At 39.0% G+C, this 19,319-nt stretch overlaps 1 protein-coding gene across 5 annotated transcripts in view; it reads left to right on the top strand.

Annotated features, from left to right (window-relative positions):
- The window catches only part of ELMO1 (engulfment and cell motility 1), a 517,404-nt gene that overhangs the window by 196,657 nt on the left and 301,428 nt on the right, over positions 1-19,319 (top strand). For 3 of the 5 annotated variants that reach the window (XM_012720934.1, XM_012720933.1, XM_012720935.1), the window contains exons 11-14: positions 3,170-3,214; positions 4,143-4,193; positions 7,252-7,374; positions 9,048-9,179. In XM_012720934.1, the coding sequence (XP_012576388.1) occupies positions 3,170-3,214; positions 4,143-4,193; positions 7,252-7,374; positions 9,048-9,179 (351 nt within the window). The remainder of the gene's footprint in view (positions 1-3,169; positions 3,215-4,142; positions 4,194-7,251; positions 7,375-9,047; positions 9,180-19,319) is intronic. The other 2 variants (XM_004676859.2, XM_012720936.1) reach the window with 1 other exon arrangement.

The following is a 19,319-nucleotide window of genomic DNA, read 5'->3' as shown; positions in this document are numbered from 1 at the left end:
GTAAGAGAAATGAAATCTTGAATTTTTCAGAAGCAGATGTGGGGTGTTTGAAAGTAGTAGAATCTTGAAATCTTGAATTTTTCAGAAGTCAGCTGACACTTCAAAATTCATTCCTTTTTTTTTCTGTATCTACATGACACATACTATGTCACCTTGGCTCCAACTCATTTCATTTAAAAGCTGTGTAGAAATATATTTTTCTGCTATTAGAACATGTGTTGGGGAACTCAGTGACAAGTTACTGATAAATTTATTTAGAAGAATTTAGAAAGGCAGCATGCTACCGAATACTGTGTCAATTTTTTTTGTTTGTTTGTTTCCTTTTCACTGCCTAGTATCATAACCACACACACCAATGTGATGTTTTGGATTGTTTTCCATTTGGAATTGTTTGCCCATTCCTAGAAACTATATTTGCACACACACACACACACACACACAAAGGCCTTGGGTTTGGTATAGGCAGGTGCCAAGAGGCGACTGCCCTTCTGAAGCTGTGGCTCGGGTTGGATTTTTTATGGGTACCTTTGCAGATCTTAGGTGGAGTTGTGAGTGGGGCCACTCCCTTTATATCTCAATACTGAACTAATTAGTCTGGAGAAGCTCTACAAGTTGCTTAGCAGCTCTTTCCTGTGCATATTTACAAGGGTGGCATAGATCATGGAGAATTTGACCCTTCTAATAACTAGCCCAGGGATATCACCAAAGCACATGGTAGCTGACTATAAAGTGGCTGCATTATGGTTCAACATCTTAAAACTTTCCTTTGCCCTATGGAAGAAGTTGGATTAGAGGAAGTAAAGGCTCATGTCCATCCCATTGCTATTATTTCACCTGGATCTCTGGACCTGGACTCAAATAAGATGCACACATTTTGCATCTTACTGTTATGACAAGAATTACAGGTAATCTGCTAAATTAAAACCAAATGGCCAGGGAGAGAGAGGGGATAGGTTTCTGTATGTATTGACTTCAGGACAATGATAATAATTAAAATGTAATGAAATGACAATATAACATTAGTTTTGAATTCTATGAATCAAACCTTAGTTTTTTTAACTTAAAATGTTATTTTAATTAGCTAATATAATACTTATGAGAGTTCACCCATATATAAATATAATAATAATAAAGGGTAGTTTACTAATATCAAGTCCATGTAAGAATATGATCAAATCCATGTAAGAAAACAGCTAGAAGAACAAACAATCAATGATATTGCCTGGCTTGATACATATTATACATTATTTTTGACTTATGTTTTGAATAATTCAGAGTTCAAAATACTTTTTGCAAATCTACCTATAGTTTTTAAGAGTCAGCCATGCGCCTTGTGCCAGGCTCAGTATCATGGAGACAAAGTGTTTTTAAATTTTTCATTTAATTCTCATATAAGGGAAAGCCTTATTATTTCTATTTCATAATAAAATTGAAGGTCAAAGGGAGTAAAGAACTCTACCAGACTGCAACTAGAATCCCAATCTTACCTTGCTTTTACTGCAAAGCATCAGTTTGGATACCAACCTTAGGAGGCATCACTCAGGATTTCTCTTGTATTTATCTAATAAACAATTCCCTGAAAAGAGATACCTCGCCCATTTTCTCACTTTAATAAGAACATAATCTGATTGAAGAATCCATTTAATCAGTTGCAAAGAAATGGACACACTTGCTCAACTAATCCATTCCCAGCCCTCACAAAACAAGTTCCCTTTCTGACTGAGAGAGAACTAGGCTCCAGCTAAGGTCTGGCATTCACCTTCCTTCTTTTTGGAGGTCACCCAGTCACTTCTAAAGGACTGGAGATGATGTCTTTCCATGCCTCCAAGGTTGGCCATCTCACTTTTCTGCACACATGAAGAGAAAGGGTGCTTGATTTGTGAGGGGCGAATTGGTGTTAGTTAAGCAAATGGGTCCCTTTCTTTGCAAATACTCAGACTTTTTCATTTTATTGTTTTCATGGCAGATATGTTGGCTAGATCCTTTCCAAATGTTTCTACAGACATTTATGAATTTTATGAACCTTGTTAGAAAACACTTTTTAGTTAAAGTACTTGTGGAGAAATATGAATTCCAAAGGAAGAAGTTTAAAAACACCCATAATTTTATTCTTAAAGAGAGAACATTAGAACAATTCACAAGATTGTGACTTTTCATGGCCCTACTTCCTGTTTTGTTCAAATGCTCCCTCTACAAACATTATTTTTTAACCAGATGTGATCATACTTCATATACTGTTGTTTTGTTGTTTTTTACTTCTCTTTAAGCTAAACAAAATTTGTGGACATTAGTCCACGTCAGTATATCTATACCCATATTAATATTATGCTAATGGAATCACATATTCTCAATGAATTCTTGAGTTTGCCAAAACAGTTCCATTAAAAAAAAAAAAAAGACCAAAAAAAAAAAATGCAGGAAGTAGGAAGGGATTTTCTGGTTTTTTTTCCCTCTTAACTGAGCTTCTGTTCCTTAGGAGGATAGTGGAAGACTTTCATTCATTCTTTCATCAAACATATATTGTCTGTTTTGTCTCAGATACTGTGCTCTGTATTTGGAATATAAAGATAAAGTGGGTGGTCTCTATGCTCTGGAGATGCCCATAATCCTATACAGCAGTTAAATATTACAAACAGATAGTTATAATATTTTTTATAATAGATGTTGGGAATATAGTGACTCTTCTAACTGAATTTTTTTATAAGTCAGTAAGCTAAAGTAGGGACTATGTCTTATTTTTATCGTTGTTATATGTCACTTGGACAATTTTGTTTTATAGAAGCATCTTTTAATTTCATAATTTAAAAGAACCATAGCAATCTTTGGCCTTTTGTTTTATATCTGGTCCATTAAAAAAAAATGTGGACCTTTCTATTTTGATTAGGAAGAAAATTCTCCTTTACAGGCACAGTGGAAGGGCAAACTATCTGGATGACTATTAAAAAAGCCAGGATGTGTCATTGTTCTTGTTTCGAAGAGATTGGAAGAGGACCTAATATTGGATTTTTATTTTACTCTAACTTTTTAAAATAACCTTACATTTCTCTTCAATATAGTGAGTCAGCATGGGTCTTAACATAATGCTGTAACCTCTAACAGAGTCCTCTGCATTTCCATCCCTCTTCTCTCCTACTTGCTTTCCTTTCTGTGGTGGCGATGACCCCGCTAGGTTGATGTAGAGAGCAGTGTTGACATCCTCGATTGTCCTCTGACTGTAAGTCCCACATTCCCACTCTGCTTCTGTCCAGCCTGTGTGTCCTCCTCATACTTCCTCCCTGTGTTCTTGGTTCTCCTTACTTTCTGCAACTTTATTTTAACCTTGATCAGATTTATGGTTGTGTTTTTGAAGCATAGCTTACTTTCTTCTCTATCAGTACAAATAGCTAAAATACCCCCTACCAAACAAACAACATTTAGGTGTATTCCTGAATATGAGCAGTATTTATGCTTTTGAATGTTTGCACCAAGATTGTTCTCAATGATTTCATTTTCCCTTAGCATGTGCCAGTATTTATGAAGGGCATCTGTATATCATTGAACTTAATAAAATCACTTGCAAGTGCCAGTCAGGCAGGCCAGAGCACACAGTATATCTTGTAGAAATAAGATGTAGCAATGCTCTTGTGTAATCCAGAGCCTAGCGTCTGCCCAGGTATTTGTCCTCCACTGAGATCTACTCCACATGAGCTTGCTAGACTTTTGTCAGTCCCAGGTTGCTCCGATTAACATAAAATTTAAAAGATAATCTTTAAAGTGATGATTCTCTAAAGCTGGACTCTTTTTGTGTGTGGGCATTTTTGCCTGCTGCTATCTCTGCACATGTATAACCTAATAGAAACTATTGAGTCTTGCAGTGAAGAACCATTGTTTTCAGTTGGAGTGTTTGCTTTTTACTCAGCTCCTACCTTTTCCTGCAAGGGGGACATTCCAAAAAAGAAGTTTGCAAGTGCCAGATTTCCATTCTTTGCTTTTGCACATTCAAAAAATAATTTGAATACTACTGCCTATGTGAGTCCATTATTTCATACAGAATACTGCTGATATCCAGTAATGAAGTACACCCCAGGATTTGTCCTTTTGGAGCCTGTTGAAATATTTTTTTCTAACTGAAGCCTTTGTGTGGGTGTGTTTTTCTTCAATAGGAGATGGCGAATATTTTAGCTCAGAAGCAACTGCGTTACATCATTTTAACAGTAAGTACTTAAGTGCCGTGACCACTTTGTTGGGGGGTGAATGGCCTGTTGCATTTATGTATGTTCTGTTTTGGCTTCAGTTTGTGATTTGTTCTGTGACTTGCTTCCGGGGAGAAGCAGTGGGAACTCAAAAGAAGGATAAAACATGCTTTTGGAATAGCAGTAAACAAGGCTTTCCTACAGGGATGGCTTCATATGATTGGAGTGAGGATTCTTGGGAACCCTATAGAGAGAAAAGGCAGGGAAACACATTCTGGCAGGAAGGGTTGGAGATACCTCTCAGCAGGGAGCTTTATAGTATACACCATTGATTTAGCATTGTATTTAGAGAGATCAGGGTCTACATGACTTAAAAAAAAAATCCAGTGGTCTGAACTTATACTGATTTAAATGAAGAGGCTATCTAGGTATAAAGGAGACCTTGAGAGAAGTCCTGACAATTTGGCCATCATTTTCCTGGGCTCCTGTGCAATAAAAACATGGGAATGCCATCTGTGGGACCAACTCACTGAGTTGATTTTTGCAATGCCAAAAAATCACCTTAAGCATTATGGAAAGAAGCCTGCATGTTTTGATGTGAATGTTCAGATATAAATCAAGTAGCAAGATTACCTGAGGCCTTATCTACTACTTGACTTTAAACCAAGTAAGAATCACATATGGTTTATTCTCCTTCGAACCTCAAAAAAAAAAAAAAAAAGAAAAAAAAGAAAAAGAAAAAGAAAAGAAAATTTTGCTTCCTCTCTTTCAATAAGGTCATTAAAATTTTAAAGACCTTATGTGGGTGAAAGAAATAAATATTCTGGAACCAAAAGCCAATATTAATGACTACAATTTGTCATCAAGTATGATTTAAACTGTTGAAGATAACAAGAAACATATGAATGTAACTGTTTGATTAAAAAAAAAGGTACCCTGAATTCTTCAGGAATGACATGATTTCCCCCTAGAACTGCAATCTGAAGTAGGTATTGGTAAAGAGACTGATATTTTATAGATCCAAGAATGGTTTTGTAGAAATTACACAAGGATTATAATATGTTTATTTTTTGTATCAACTCTCAAAAAAGTAGGAGCTGCAATGTTAAAAAGCAGTTCAGTGGAGTTCGTTTGTGTAAGGGGTGGTGAGTAGTGAGATGAAGATTAGAAGCATTGAATTAAAAAGGTCTAGGATTACTGTTGCTGTGACTTAGATGTGACAAATGGAGTTATTAGGCTCAGAGATGGGAGCTGGAATGACTGACTGTAAGATCATTTCAGTGAGTGTTTTATGAGACTTTGATAATTGGAATTTTAAGGTTGGTCTTCTCCGTCAACAGCCTGCAGGGAAGAAATTTTTGTGTTGCTAATGAAACTGATATTCATATACTTTAGCATCCTTATACTTTGGACATTAAACACACATTATGAATCAGCATTTTGTCTTGAAGATGAAAGGTTATGGGGTTTGACTCTTCCATACATCCTACTATTTAGCTTTCCTTCTGTTTCTCATTTATCTCCTCATCCCACCTTCTCTAATTAACCACTTCATATGGTGCTCACAGTCAGGATATGGAGTACTGGGAAGCCAGGTTGGGAGAAATCTGGAGAAGATTCTTTCCAACTTTAAGATGTGAGTGGCTCTAACACATTAAAAATTACCAATTTCAATGGTTGTTTTACCACACTGACCAGTTTTTTTGGCACTTAAAAAAAAAAGAATTTTTATGTATGCATACAAGAACTGAAATTTAGGCCAGAAGTGTAGGGGGTGAAAGGCTTCACCAGAAACAGAATGGGGAGCAGAACAACTGGATTAACTGAAATACACTGCTGAGGGAAGAAGATAGTAAGACAAAGAGAGACCTGGTGTACCAAGTAGGTCAGCTGCCTGGTGGGGAGAGAGAGGGTTGGGATGGAATTCATGCTGCAGTAGCTGGTGATAGCTTGACAGTGTTGACTTTAACTCTTGCACTATCAGGGAGCCCCCTTGTTTTACTAAATTTTTAAGGGACAACAGCATTCTCTGCCAAAAAGGATATATGTTAGGCTCAAGTTTCAAGTTCATGTTAGACCCAGTTCTGGTTGGGGCACAGGCCCCTCCTCCAGTCTCCTACCACTTCTTTTATATTTGTTCCATTAGGTCCTCTTTTTCTGCATCACTTTTCCTTTAAGTGATAATAGGTGAGTAAAAAACCACAGGTGAATTTGCTCTTTGCTTTGTTGTAGTGGGAGTCCCTATGTGGTTTCTACAGTGAATGAAAGAAAAACCTGACAAGTACTTTATTTGTGTGCTGCTTCTAAAAATTGTCCCCATTTATAAATGGTGGCTCCTGTCAGTGACAGTTCTGCAGTAAGATGATAACAAATTGCATAGCATACTTCTGCACTATTTCTTTCTCTACTGCACTAAGGGATGTTTTTGTTTTAGAAATCCAGTTACCTTCAAGATCCTCCATTGCAGGCACAGCTTTTGATCCATATGGCCACATTTCCCAGGAATTTCCAGTGTTTTCTCTTCTTCTACCTATCTTTATATATAGTAGGCCTTTTCATAGTTTCTGATCTAAAAAGCTTATGAAACTTATTGGCTCTTGGACTGTAAAGGAAAACTCCAAGATCACCCAGGTCCTCACTTCTAAAGGGCACTTCTGTTTCTGCCAACCTACCTCACCTGAGATGTGTGTGGTCTGCTTGGCCTAATGACAGGGGTTAACCTCTGTAGATTATTTACTTTTTCTTTCTTCCTTTAAAAAACAAAAGAACTATTTGCAGGCACTCCCTGGTAGCAATCAGGTTAAAGTGCAGCACTATACTATGATGTTTACCACTGCTCCTTCAGCATGAGTTCGATCCCCAGCCAGGGAGGTGACTCACATGGTGTAGCAGATTTTTTCTTTCTCCCCCACTACTCCCTTCAGCAGTGTTCTTCATCAACCTGCTATTCTGCCCCTTACTCTGTGTCTGGTGAATTCTCTCACCACCTTTGCAGTTCTGGCCTGTACCCCAGTTCTGTATGCATAAATAAATACATCTTAAAAAAATAAAACTATTTACTTGTGAATTATCTTTCTAGCATGTCATCCGAGCTCAGCGGGCCATCAACAATGAAATGGCACACCAGCTGTACGTGCTGCAGGTATTAACCTTCAATCTCCTTGAAGACAGGATGATGACCAAGATGGACCCCCAGGACCAGGTGAGTGTTCATGGAACAACAGCAAGAGCATAGGAGGCAGAGTGTGGTGAGAAGCCTTTCCGTAGGCTCCTTAGAAACCTGACTTTTAGATGATGATATATATATATATTTTTTATTATCATCTTTGGAATGTGAGTGCTTAAAATTAAGGTAGACCTAGGATCAGAAAATAAAGTACCTGTTTTTTTTTTCATTATATGCTTAACATGCATGCCTTTCTCTACAGAATAAGAAAGCTTGGTGCCATATGGGTAAAGATGTTGGCCCCGAACCCCACTACTAATAGCTAGTAATAGCTCTGGAGTCAAGTTCCCAGACAAGTGGGGTGTCTTGGTAGCTGTGTGATAGTGAATGTGCAGGTTAAGGAATTAATTTTTGTAGTGATCAGTGCCAAAGGGTCCCAGGTTTAACCTAACTTCTGGACTTAACATTTTTATAGGTTAGCTGTTTGCTACACTTCTCCCTAGGTCTCTATTTATTGTACAGGAAGGTTATGTTTCCATTCAAAAAGCTTTCGGGGAACTTTACAGTGTGAGGATAGAGTGAGAGGGAGCAGCTGGGAGCCTCGCTGTAGCACATTTTCAACTTAAACAGTGCTACAGCTTTGGAAATGAAAACACTCATTATTGGCACGTGAGGGCCTGATCTGTTGCAGATGTGAACTGTGCATGTGAAGTGTGTAAATGCCATAGCACTTCATTCATGGAGTGAGGCCATGCAATTAAGAATGATAAAGAGGCTTTGAGAAGCCACCTGCTATATGCCCTATAATTTTGTCAGAGCCCAATGCCATCATCCCAGACAGATGAAACCATCACCTTATCACTTCGAGAGGAGGACAGTTCATCTTAGTGTGGAATGGCCCTCCCTGTTTTGTTTGGAAATCTTTTATTTATTAATCTCCCCCTTTTTTATATATTGTGAGTAACATTGCTTATTGTAAGATTGACCATTTTGATCGTTTTTAAGGCTTTTGATGATGTCACTTCGTAGTGGAGCTAGTGGCCCCTTTTCACTTGCACTTTTTTTTTAAAGATTTATTTATTTATTCGTACAGAATTGGGGTACAGGCCAGAGAAGCAGAGGGTGAGAGGATTCACCAGAGACAGAGTGGGGAGCAGAACAGGCAGATCGACGAAGTACACTGCTGAGGGGAGCAGCGGGCGGGTCAGGAGAGGTCTGCCAAGCCATGTGGTCACCTCCAGGGCAGGCAGGAGTCGAACTCATGCGGAAGTGGCTTTAGCTTCTTAGTGCTGTGCTTTAACCCACTGTGCCACCAGGGAGTGCCCTCACTTGCATATTTTTTATGAACCTCATGTGCCTTCACTTGTGTCTAACCATACTGCCTCCAAGCTCTCCCTCTCAGCCTCTCCAGTCACAAGCCACCATCATGTTGGGGCTGTCTTGGAACTCGTACAGTGATATCAGCACTCCAAGTGACTTGGCTGTGAGGATTATCGTGGAATAAAGCCAGGGCTGACCAGTAGGGAGAGTGGCAGGAGGAGAAACATTCAGAGCCCTAACTTAGAACATTGGTTGTCTTTTATCTGTTTTGCTTTTGCCTGAATACAGTGATTCATTTAGACACTGGGGACAGAGGGAGTACATGTAATGTCACATAGTGAAAGCAGTTCAACCCCCTCCCTTTTTCTTTCCTGCCCTAACCCCTTCAGGCTCAGAGGGACATTATATTTGAACTTCGAAGAATTGCTTTTGATGCAGAGTCTGAACCTAATAACAGCAGTGGAAGCATGGAGAAGCGCAAGTCTATGTACACCCGGGATTATAAAAAGCTCGGCTTCATTGTAAGTAAGCCATCTCCCTCATCATCCCAGGGTCTGACCTCGGTCACAGCTCTGATGTCTGCTCTGAGCGTGTGGTCCTCTAGCGCCTTACAGAATAGTTTCCACATTTTCCAGATGTTTAGCTGGTTTAAACAGGATCACATGAAAATCTCTTCTGGCTGCAGTGAAATGGAATAACTTGCACAAGTGTGACTAATATTGAGTTTGTTTATTCAGTTCTGATTAAGTGTAACGGAGAGTAGTTAGCCCAGAATGCATCTAGACTTCATTAAATCTACTTCACAAGGTACTTAAGGTTGTATTTGAATTAAATGGATGCTGACAACTGTGGGATGAATTTTATTATTTGGTTACTGATTGGATTATTCACATTCATCAATTTTATATTAAGATTGATTTGAGAGTCTCCTGAAATTTAATCATGAGTTTTATGAAATTTGTATTTTCCTAAAAGTTTTGTCTTGCTATGAATGCTAACAATATTATCTTTTAGATTATTTTCACACATATAAAAACAGCTTCTTTTCAATATAATCTGTTGGTTTTGTTTCTGAGTTCCATCTTTGCCTTGTCACTGTCCTTCTTCCATGTGACCTTGTGCCAATTATATGGGGTAAATTGGTTTTCCATTTTACCCTCCATCTTAAATGACTTGAGCTTTTTTGCTGCAATGACTGTAAATTACCAGGCATAGTTTAATAATTTCGAGTAACTTTCATTGGGAAATAATATACATACATTACTGCTCATATTTACAAACATTGTTATGCTTTATGTGTTAATATGGGAAACAATTCATGGAAATTACCTTCAAAAGGTTTCTACAATACATATCAGCAATACATATATTGTTTTTCATTAGTGAGGAGTTTTTCTTTATTTGAATATTCTGTAGTTTATTTAATCAAGCTCCTTTACTAAATATTTCAGTGTTTTAAAATTACCACTAAGTCTATAATTAATATCTTTTCTACCAGTATTTATCCACACTGAAGGTCACATCACTAGGTCACTAGGATAAGTTTGTGGAACTGTCTTTCTTGTGCATACAGAATGGGGGTACAGGCCAGAGGTGCAGGTGCGGCAGTGAGAGGATTCACCAGAGACACAGTGGGGAGCAGAACAGGCAGATCAACGAAGTACACTGCTGAGAGGAGCAGCGGGCTGGTCCCGATAGGTCTGTTATGCCGTCACCTCAGGGGCCGGCAGGGTTCGAACTCATGCTGAAGTGGCTTTAGCTTCTTAGTGCTAAACCTGCTGCACCACCAGGGAGGGCCTGATATATCTTTTTTTAAGGCTTCTTATATAGCACACTGCTCTCTATAAAAAATAAGGGGGGGGGTCACTTAACTAACAGTGAATCAAGGGACTGGTTTTTGAATCTTGGAAAGATTTAAATGTTTCTTAAATCTGAAATAAATCAGTAATTATTTTACAATGTTAGTTTTCTAATGAGTATATATGTCAAGCATCGTATTCAGCTTTGCAACTAATTTTACAGCGGTATAATGGCATTATTGTGGTATCATTGTGTCCCATATATATCCTTGCTATTCCATGTGATCTGTTAATTGACTCTATTATGTTAAGTTTTATCAAAATCTTTATGCCTGATGGACAGATGGGAGTTCCCTGCACTTGGTTTGTGTCAACAGTAACAGCTCTTAGGTGGCCCTGGCCCTGGTTGTCACTTACCTGCATATCAGCAGAGTTGGTTTACCAGTTTAGTCCAGACAGCATGGATGGACTATCCTCATTCCCATATCCTTCTAAGAGGTGCTTTTGATGAACCTCCTGGGCAGCTTTCCACAATTATCCAATATTTCTTACTCTGAAGTTACATGGAAATGATTAAAGAAGAGATCAGGAAATGTGTATTTCTCAGTGTTCTGTCACTTATCCTGGTGAACACCTGAACATTCATGCACTTGATCATTGCCCTTTCATCTTCTTGTTCTACCATGGATTTGCAACACATTTGAACTATGTTAAAAATGCAAAATTTGAGCTCTTTGCACATTTTCCCTCCAGGGCTTACTACATCTCTGTCAGGTTCTGTGTTTTTGTCCAGTACAGGTGGAATCCAGGATGTACTGTCAGTTCTCTTTCCTGCCATTTATGTGATGGGCAGATGAGATTGGAAAATCGGGACATTACTCTGGGTCTCTAGAAAATGTATATATAATGGAATAGGAATGTGGGAAATGAAGCAGCTCAGGCCTAATGTGAAATCACCAGGGAATCTATGAAGCCAAATTGGAGTGACTTTTCACAGTGTAGCTCCCTTTATGTTAATGTGGTTGTTCATTCCTTCCTCAGTTTAGTATTAGGGGTATATCTCTGTCTTAGTTTTCATAGTCTTCTGAGTGACCTGTTCATGAACACTTTATGAAGGGCAGTGCATCTTTTTAAATTGAAAGCTAATATGAGGTGATTAATATGATATTAATAATAATATCACTCATGTTACTCCTTTCATAAGACTTCAAAGATAATTTTTTGAACAATGTTGGTTTCTTTTATGTAATTTTAATTTTTTCTTTTTGGTGTTCAATTCTAGCCCTCTAAAACTTCTCTCAGGTCATCATGTAGTATTAGAAAGTTGAGAAATTGGAAAGGCCAGTTAGTAACAACTGCTTGTGCTAGAAATGATCTAACAGCTTTGATTAGCAATTTTGATACAGGTCAGGGTCAAGCCCAGTAAATGCAATCTATATGCTCGTTGTGCCATCTAGAGGCCACTGTGCAGAAAATGTTGAAAACAGCCAAGCACAATTATGTGGCCTCAAAGTTGTAGATGTTGTAAGCAATCTGGTTGCAGAATACTCTCTGGATTTTTTGAAGGAGAAATAATTTTGCCTGTTAGCCTTCTACTTTTAGGTTTTCGAAAGTAGAAGGCGCCGTTGTTCCACAAGGCAAAAAAACAGTTTGTTAAGGATAATGAAGCCCAGCACCTTGGAGAAGGCAAATGGGCCCAAGTTCCTTCTTAGCTCAGTGTCTCTACAAAGCAGACTTGTCTGATGAAATAATTCTAAAGTTTCAATATAAAGCAGTTAAATGGTTGTGTGGTGAGTCATAACACAGCAACACTGGCGTTTAAAACAAAGCTGGTTAATGTTCTAGGTTCTCTTAGTAATTCTTTAGTTTCCAAATGATGTGCCTTTGCAGGTCCCGTGTAGAAGAGGGGGCAGGGTGTCTGGGGTAATATTCCTATTGGAACTTCTCAGGAAAGTTCATGTATCCTTCAAGATGATAAAAGGCAGATGCCCATTTTTTAGAATGATTTTATTTTGAAATACCTGGCACAAACTCAACCCTTTTGATTATCATGACTAACAATTGTGTTAAGTGGTTTTCATACTCTGAAATGTTGTGTTCCTGGCCAGAGACCCTTCAGAATTTTGCCATCTTAATTTCTAATTGATGCCTTCTTTATTTGTGAATGTTAGCCCTGTCTAGCCTGTTGGACAAGCATTCACAGGAAGCCTGTTAGTATATACATTTGGATTGATTGGCTTACATATGAAAGGCACACTTCCTATTTGGGAATAGCTCACCTAGGGAAGTGTTTGTCCCTCCAGTGCTAGCTAGAACCTATGTTGTCAAAACATCAGAAAATACCAGAAGTAAAACAATGAAAATTTATTTATACAAATTCCAGTTCAAATTTTTAGAGGACTTTGTACTTTATTGAGTGTTAGTAAAAAATTTTGTGGCTCTCCCTGGTTGTGCAATGGGGTAAAGCACAGCACTAAGAAGCTAAAGCCACTTCCACATGAGTTAGACCTCTGCCTACCCTGGAGGCGACCACATGGCGGCAGACCTCTCCTGGCCACCCTGCTTCTCCCCTCAGCAGTGTACTTTGTGAATCTGCCTGTTCTGCTCCCCACTCTGTCTCTGGCGAATCCTCCACCCTCCGCATCTCTGGCCTGTACCCCAGTTGTGTATGAATAAATAAATAAATCTTTAAAAAATATGCATAGTTACACAAGTATAGTTATACATAATTACATATGCAGTGCTTGGTTCATTTTGCTATATATTTTCTCAAATACAGATGGTAGGGAATGGAGTGAAATGTATCTCTTTATATATCTCTTTCTCCATCTCCATCCCCAGACTTCAGAAGGAAGCATCTTAGTCTTAAATGCTGTAGTTACTATGAGAATGTGACACAGGGATTAAGCTGGGGCTCTGGCTTGAGGTTACCCAAAGACTATTCCTGACTCCCACTCATAGGCTGAGGGTCATGAGAAAGTTACTCGATACATATTTTTTTAAAATTTATTTATTTATTCATACAGAACGGGGGTACAGGCCAGAGATGCGGAGGGTGAGAGGATTCACCAGGGACAGAGTGGGGAGCAGAACAGGCAGATCCATGAAATCCTCCCGCTGAGGGGAGCAGTGGGCGGGTCAGGAGAGGTCTGCCGCATCATGTGGTCACCTCCTGGGCAGGTGGGGATCAAACTCATGCTGCAGTGGCTTATGCTTCTTAGTGCTGTGCTTTAACCCGCTGCGCCATCAGGGAGGGCCTACTTGATATTTTTAAATCTCAGTTTTCTTATCTTTAAAATGGGGCCACCATAGTTCTCTCTTTTTTTTTTTTTATCAGTCAGCTTGTTTTGTGAGTTGAATGAGCAGATAAATAAATAAATAATTGTGCCTGGCACACTCTGGTATTAGGTACAATTATGTTAATCTTACAATTACTCTTAAGATCATCTTGGAATGATTCCCAAGGCGCCAAGTCACTATAAAAGATGGTGAAGGAAGAATGTGAAAGTTACACCTTGTAAATAGCAGGAACATATGTGGCACACAGTATTGATGTAGTTTTGAAGTTGATGGATTTAAAGAGGGGGTATTTGGGTTTACTTCAGGAAAGGTTTCACCAGAGCCCCCCTTTTAGAGGCACACAACGAGTTTCCCAGGTGAGTTTCTTCATAAGACAGAGATGGCAGTTATATTTAAAGAACAGGTTTATTAGGGAAAGGAGACAGATGAATAAAGGCCATGTGCATAGACACAAGTGGGTTGAAAGAGCTGTCCCTTTTGGGGGCAACATTAGGTTTTATCTTCTTCTTTTGGTAGGAGGGGCTCTGATTTTGGATAATTATGCAGAATAAGAGAACTGGAGTTTCCACAAGGTGCCCAATCTCCATATTTTACCTTCAGGTCTATGCTCTACTTTACAACCATCTGATACCTGCTTGGATCTTGTGCCTTGTGGTAAGGCACTGGTGCCTAAGGATCTTGATTTCTATGGCTGCATTAATGGTCATGTTATTTCCCTCTACCTCCACCTCCTTGTGTGAGTCAGGTTCTGGCCTTGTGGTGCCTCCTTTTGGTTTTCTATTCTTACTTCCATCATTATTGGTTAAAGATGACAGAACAGTGTGTGCTTGGGAAGTAATTTGTATTGCATGAGAGACAGAGAAATAGTTGGTTTTGCAAGTGAGGGACAGAGTATGGAGAATTTAAAATTTAAGGTGTTTGGAATATGAAGTCAGTACTCATGATATACATTGGAAGCTTTCCCTATTTACTAAATTTTGTAACCACAAATGACTCATTATGGTGCTTTCACCGGCATTTACAGACACCTATGTGGTAGCAAAAAATGGGGTTGCCAAGGGGAGATGATTTGCCTAATAATTTATTAGCTTTCTGACAGTAAAAAGGAATTTTTTGTAGTCTTGTGAGAACTTTGCTTTTTCCTAATTTTGTGCTGTGCTTTGATGACTTCACTGTAAAAAATCCTCCAATAATAGTGCTGGTGTGCCCTCTAGTTTTCCTGAGCGATGTGCCTTCAAGAGAAAACCTACTGGTTAGTGGCTTTGGTTAAGAATGAGTTATAGTGCTGCTGACTGAATTCACTATTTATGAATCAACTATATATTAACATAATTAAAACAAGGTGATGTGTTGATCAGCTTTCAAAAATGTTATGACCTGTCACTGGAAGTTGCCTCATCTTGTATTTCTCACATTAACTATGACTTAGTATTTAATGCAATATTTACACTGACTGTGGAACATGACCTTGGCAACTTAGGAGAGCTGACTTCTTGAAGTCCCTGCATAGTTCTTGGGTAGGGAAACCATGAATTGGAGAATCTGGGGTGGTTCTGGGCTCACTTCCCATTCAGCCAGTTGTCCTATGTGTGGTCAGTGGGAAGAGAAAGTCACTCCTTCCCAGCTCACATGCTTGTGAGATGTTAAAGAATACCTGTAAGTCACTGTGCATTCCTTAGGACAGTCTGGGAATCACCTACTGTGATTTCACTCATTGATTTTAATGCTAGAGGCTGGGCCACCCTGGTGGCCCACTAGGTTAAGTTTCAGCACTATGAAGCTATAGGCTGTGAGCTGACCTACATGGGCTTAGCAGACCTCTCGTGTTTCACCCACTGCTCCCCTCATCAGTATATTTCCATCAGTCTGCCTGTTCTGTTCCCCACTCTCTCTGGTAAATCCTGTCACCCCTCCTCCACCTCCCCAGTACCTCTAGTCTATTCCCCAGCTCTTGTATGCATAATTAAATTTAAAAAAATCTTAAAAAAAAAATAAAGCCAGAGGCTGCTTTAAAACTGCTGATATACCAAAATGCCATGTCCCTGTTCCTGAAACAGGTGAGTTTTTACAAAATTTGTTTTATCTAGAAAACTCAGCTAAAGTGAGCATGGCTCATGTTTTAAAGCCATTTTTCTCTCTTGAAGTTTGTTGCTGAGAATGTGATTCAGTCCCTTAGAGCATAAGGGTAGCATTAGTAAGAATCTAGAACATGTGTGGGAACTACAGAAAGTAAATTTTAACATTTACCTAATGTCTACGGCATTTGCTCCTTTTTTGCAGCAAGATCTTAAAAAGCAGATTTTCTGTAAAATATATCATTTTTCTTATATAAACATTTTAATAATTAGGAAAATATTCCTAGCTGAACACTTTGCATACAGATAGTTACTAAATGTTAACAACAGAATTCAGATCTCAATATGCATTGCATGTGCTACCAGAAACCAGATCTGTTTTCTGTTTCCTTCTCTCTGTGCTCTGGTCCATTCTGATCAGACATCCACTTTCCACATCAAAATGCAGGGGAATTGCCACCTTAGTCACTTCTAGGTATAGTTTTGTTCCAATGGGACTTAAATCAGCCCGGAGATTCCAGCCCTGAAGTCACACCAAAGAAGAATCTGCCAGCAGGTGGTGCAAAATCACATCCATTGGCTCCCAGACTCAGAATTCTAACAACACGCAAACAGGACACCCAGTTACACTGAACCTCTGCTTCTCAACATTGTGGAGTGTGAACCTGTGAGACAAAAACAAGGGTGCTCTAAGTGCCCTCAGGGGGCCTGGATAGACTTCTTCAGGAACAGTTTAAGGCACCCAGCTGGCATCCCTGCTAAGGCAGATTTGCCTATTGTTCCCAGCAGATGAGCTTTTAAGTATTACCTTCTATTTTCTCTCCTTGCCTGACACTCATTCCCCATTATTTTCTTTATGCTGTAATGAAAGTCATTTATGTGGGGTATGGCCATCTATATATCTAGTATTTGTCTTCTGTCTTAACTAGGAATTGCAAGAAACATGGAAAATCTAAATGAATACTGACTGCAGAAAAGTGTTTGGTGGCCATATTACTGAAATGTGCCATAGTAATAACATGGAGGGGGCCCAGTGCTAAATGGGGGCAAAGTGAGGCAGCTTTCTGGGGGACAGGACATTGCCCTCTGCAAAGGATGTATTTCTCAATAAGTAAAATCTTTTATAATTATTTTTCAACTTCTTCATTTAAGTAGCCTCTTCTGGGGTTATATGTTCAGATTTGTTTTGATGGCTAGGGGTGCTTGAGCCTCTGGAATATTTTTCTTGCTTTAATCACTGCCTTTCCCTTTCTTGCTCCAGCAAATAGTAAAGGGGATTCTCGGAGGGAAAGAAGGTAAAGGGGAGCATTCAGTGAGTCTACCCATAGTGTAAGCAGGTCTTAGTATTGTTAGTATCGTCTACTTCCTTGATGGACAGGAGGGGGTAGGTGTGCCTTTCACATGACTCCTATAATTGTCTAGTGGAGAGACGACCAATAATATCCCGGCCTTATGTGGTGGTTTTTGAAAAGTCTTTGTTGGATGTTTTGGTTAAATGATCTAGACTTAACCTGCACTGTTCAGCAAAGAAGCCACAGATGCCTCAAAGTTGTACGGATAGAAAAGGAAAAGTTAGCTGTGGGGAGCTCGGACAGAACCCTCTAAGATCAGCTATAGGATTTACTTCCCAGCATTTCAGTGAGCAGAGCAGATCTCCTGGCAGAATCCCTGTGTGGTGGCCCTTCATGTTAGTATTAGTGTCTTCATCTTCAGTCCCCTGGGGCCCCCTCTCCTCAGATAGCTTATGCATCTTTCTCCCTAGTAATGCAGAGAGGCATCAAGTTCCAGGGAGAGAACTTGTAGATCCTTTCTCCCCACATTCTGCTTGCTGTCTGGCTGGGTCAGAAACAGACTATTGAAACTGGTGGCGGAAGCCTGGAGGGAAGCTCCAGAATTCTTTCTCTGTCACTGCCAGAGAGAGGATTCACCCAATTTCCATTGCCTGATGCCTGTCTACAGCAGGACATGTGTTGTCTCTGCCACTTCCATGTCTTTCAGGGTGTTGTGACTCTCTTATTACCCCAGCAGCAGAGGGAGGACAGAGTAGTGAGAGCTCGTTTCAGAATCAGCCCACAGCCCAGGATTTACCCTCTGCAGATGCCTCTGGAAACTTGTGACAAGGGACATGTGATTGAATTTTTATGATACTTATATTTTGGTCAATTAATTAATTAATTAATATATCCATTATACCATTTCTAATTTTTGTACAGTATTTGCTTTCTTCTCTCAGTGTAGTCCCTATAAAATTCCCACCACCAATTCACCATAGTGAACCCTCACCATATTCCCTTGTGTTGTGCCATCTTGTTTTACTCCCTCTCTCTTCCTTGCAGAATGTCTCTTATTTATAGTTGCCTGTTAATGTTGTTTTTTTATTTATTATTGTTGTTGTTATTTTCTGATCCCTTATTTGGTTCCCTAATATTCCTCTTAAAAGTGAAATCATCTAATATTTTTCTTTTTCTTTCTGACTTATTTCAGTTCCATCCATGTTGCTGCAAATAGCATGAATTTATATGTTTGACTGCTGAATAGTATTGTGTGTAGATACCATATTTTCTTGATCTAGTCATCTATTTTTGGGCATTTGGGCTGTTTCCATACCTTACCTTATTATAAATAGTGCTGTGATAAACAATATAACTATATAATCATCCAAAGCTAGACAAAGAAAAAATAGAACATCTAACTAACCAACTGAAATTGAGTCTTTAATAAAAACTTTGCCAAAACAAAAACCTAGGACCAGACGACTTCACAAATGAATTCTACCACACGTTCAGAAAAGAACTCGTGCCTATTCTACACAAATCCTTTAAAAAAAAATAGAGATAGAAGGAATATTGCCAAATGTTTTATGAAGCCAACATTACTTTAATACCAAAACCAAAGACAATACACAAAAGAAAGCTATTTTTGATACTTTTAAACAGAAATTTTAAACGCAAATGGAGTATGATTCTTCATCATGACAACAGTTGAGCTGTGTTCTCCTTTAATTGTTGTAATTAATTTTAATTTTCAGACAATTTCTCAGGATTACTGTAAAAACTAAGCGAGGACAGAGCTTTCTCCTGATCCATGTTTTCCCAGCTCCTATCCTCTTCTCATCCATTGCTGCACCCAAAGGGATACTTATTTCCTATTAGTGTTGAATCTGCTTTATGGTCACTAGAGGGCGTTCCTAACAAAGACATGTGAATTAGTGCCACTCCAGCTGATGAGGGGAATAGGCTCAAAACTGGGGTGGGGAGAGCACCTGGGACTGTGGTGATGACCCAGACACATGGGTGAGCATGGGTGAGTTGGTGCTGGTGGGAAGTCCGTGGGGATTACAACTGAGATGAAAAATATACAAAGTGAAGAATGATGTGTTTTATATATATATAATAAAATTATATAATACATTAATACAAATATTAGAAGTTATTGAGCTGCCGAATCAACAGAACCTGAAAACATCTATTTCCAGATCATATGTGAG

Source organism: Condylura cristata, unplaced genomic scaffold (genome assembly GCF_000260355.1).
Source record: "Condylura cristata isolate star-nosed mole 26May11 unplaced genomic scaffold, ConCri1.0 scaffold00005, whole genome shotgun sequence".
NCBI lineage: Eukaryota > Metazoa > Chordata > Mammalia > Eulipotyphla > Talpidae > Condylura > Condylura cristata.
The sequence above is the reverse complement of the archived record's forward strand: the minus strand, read 5'-3'. Positions and strand labels throughout refer to the sequence as shown.